The sequence below is a fragment of the Montipora capricornis genome, chromosome 11 (assembly GCF_036669925.1).
Source record: "Montipora capricornis isolate CH-2021 chromosome 11, ASM3666992v2, whole genome shotgun sequence".
NCBI lineage: Eukaryota > Metazoa > Cnidaria > Anthozoa > Scleractinia > Acroporidae > Montipora > Montipora capricornis.
The window spans coordinates 18,024,577-18,027,076 of NC_090893.1; the positions used below are offsets into that span (position 1 = coordinate 18,024,577).

The 2,500-nt window shown below is 43.3% G+C and overlaps 1 protein-coding gene across 3 annotated transcripts in view; it reads left to right on the forward strand.

Moving 5' to 3' along the window:
• Nucleotides 1-2,500, forward strand: part of LOC138024878 (inactive tyrosine-protein kinase transmembrane receptor ROR1-like) — a 34,355-nt gene that overhangs the window by 29,523 nt on the left and 2,332 nt on the right. For all 3 annotated transcript variants that reach the window (XM_068872068.1, XM_068872069.1, XM_068872070.1), the window contains exons 17-18: nucleotides 619-797; nucleotides 2,210-2,500. The exon at nucleotides 2,210-2,500 is cut by the window's right edge and continues 2,332 nt beyond it. In XM_068872068.1, coding sequence (XP_068728169.1) covers nucleotides 619-797; nucleotides 2,210-2,500 — 470 coding nt within the window. The remainder of the gene's footprint in view (nucleotides 1-618; nucleotides 798-2,209) is intronic.

Genomic DNA, 2,500 nt, shown 5'->3' on the forward strand with positions numbered 1-2,500 from the left:
GTTTATCGTCTTTATCTGAGAAGACTAGAGAGTCAAACCATTTGCAGATGTCACAGAGGCAGCACTTTCTCTTCATTTCAGATTTATTGACCCTGAGTGTTGGTCCGGCTGAAGTGGAACTCGCGGTTTCCCGCGTGGGATCCCGGTGCTCGACCAACTGAGTCAGCGGTGCTTAACCTGCATTTCAGATATATACACATTTATTTCATGAAGGGTTTCATTTTTAAAGAAACTTTGGTTTTGCTTCGGTCTTGGACTACTTTATTCTCACCTTTAAAAAAGCTTTAAAGTTTTCTATTTGAAATTTGCTGAATTTCTTTTATCAGTTTTGATTTGATGTTCCGTGCAACGTAAGAGTTCTTAACCCTTTCATCCCCAAGATCGAAACGTTACTTCCCTTAACTAGAACCTTATATTTCCTTGCTGGGTGGTTGTGAGAATTTGGTGTTATATCAAGATCACACCTTAAGCGGATAATTCTCTTCATTCTCAGTACCCGTGTACCTGACATTTCATTGAAATTGTTAGGAGACTTTACATGCTGATCACTCTTGGCAGTCAAATGGTGAAAGGCGGTGACGGAATGTCTCTTTTTTTTTTTCTCTTTTCCTTTAACAGAGGATACACCACCGGTAGAAGTTGTCAGTGTTCTTTACACCGTCATTCCTTGTCTCCTCTTCGCCATCTTGTTCGCGTCAGTTGTGATTTTCGTCTGTTGGAGATGTCGCAAACAAATCATGCACCAAGCGGAACAGACCGCAGCAATTCCTCTCGTGCCGGTCGTTGGTAAGCCTGTGGTAAGTCATCCAAACCAAGACGTTAAATTTCAAAGTTGAGAAGGCGGCGTATTTATGCAATATGGTATTTGAGGGGCCATGAATGGCTTGGTGTCTCTAGTGAAGCTAGTATAAGGACTGGAAACATACGCAAACTCAGTAGGTTTTCGATCATTAGCACATTTTGTTGGGACAAAATACAACAATCGACGGCAAGTTTAATGCGCCTGCGTGTAGGCCACTTTCAAAAATACCATAATACTCTTTGTTTGCCCTCCCAAAATTTTGCATAAGCATTTGTTTCCAGTTTCTCTTGGGACTTACAATGGTCCCAAGAGAACATAAGAATAGTGCTTAAATACAGTGTAAGTGTACAAGCTTCTATTATTTTTTGAAGTGCCTGCAAATGAGAATTGGAGATCATCTAGGCTTTAACGGGGCCTAAACCCATAACCGTGCGATTACAAAGCACTGCTGTGCAGTGCAACCATGCAACTTTAGTATCACCCAACTAGTGGACTAATGCAAATCCTGCATTTTGATTGGCTGCGCTACTAGAGGACTATTAGTAATAGTCCTCGAGTAGCGAAAAGCGTGACGCTTTCTTTCGTTTTATTCCCAAATAAACATTTCTTCAACCTGCATTTGCTAACTTTATTATGGACTTTTCTGTCCGACTAGTTGGGTGATACTAAAACATTTAGACCCTTCGCCCTTAAGGGCGAATGGTCTAATTGTTAAATAGCCTGGTTTTCACTAGCGGCGCAGGCACAAGCGCAAAGCATAAGAGCGCTTCGTTCACCGTGAAAACGGGGTTGAAGCAAGCGCATGCACAAACACAAGGATAACAATTTTTCCTTTTCTTTGTGCTTGTGCCTTATGCTTCCGTTCGCTTGCGTCGTGTGAAAACGAAACGCAGCATAAGCACAAGGAAATTTGTTGCGTCTGGCCAATTAAAGCACTCGTTCGTGATTCCCCTGCGTCTGAGCATTTGAACAAAATGGCGGTTGCCGTGGTAGATTTTGATGGTTATTGTCGACGTTCGTTTTCACTAGCATAAGCTGCTTGTGCTTGAAAAAAGTGGAAACTCTTTTGTACTTGCTTTTGCGTTCATCATGTCTCAACCGGGGCAACTCAAACACAGACACCAGCGCAAACCGTTTAACGCGCCGTGTCCATGCCATCGCGGTTGAGAGTTGAAACCAAGATGGCGTCCGTGCCTCCCGCTAATTTTAAAATAAATCCCTCCAACTGCGCCAACGTGTCTATCTCATCTTCCTTGCGTTTGTGTACTACCTGTGAACGTCGCTTGTCTTGCATTTGCGTTACACTTATGAAGCAGGCTTAATTGTACAAGTAATAATAGTCAACCAAGAACTATGTGGAAAAGACTGCATAGGACCTGAGACCCATCTCGGATCTCTCTTTTTCAGATGAAAGAGATGCGATATGAGACCGTCAGATTCGTAAAAGACTTAGGAGAAGGAGAATTTGGCAAACTCTACATGGGCGAGGTAGTTGAAAAAGCCGATGGTGTGCAAGTAGCTCGACCCATTGTCGCCAAAGTCTTGCGAAAGAGCTCGTCCTCGAGTTACCGTGATAGTTTTCTGAATCAAGCGGAGACGTGGTCCAACTTTAGCCATCCCAACGTAATGGCTGTAATCGGGGTCTGTTATAACGGTCCACCGACGTGCATTTTGTACGAGTGCGTCGAATATGGGACG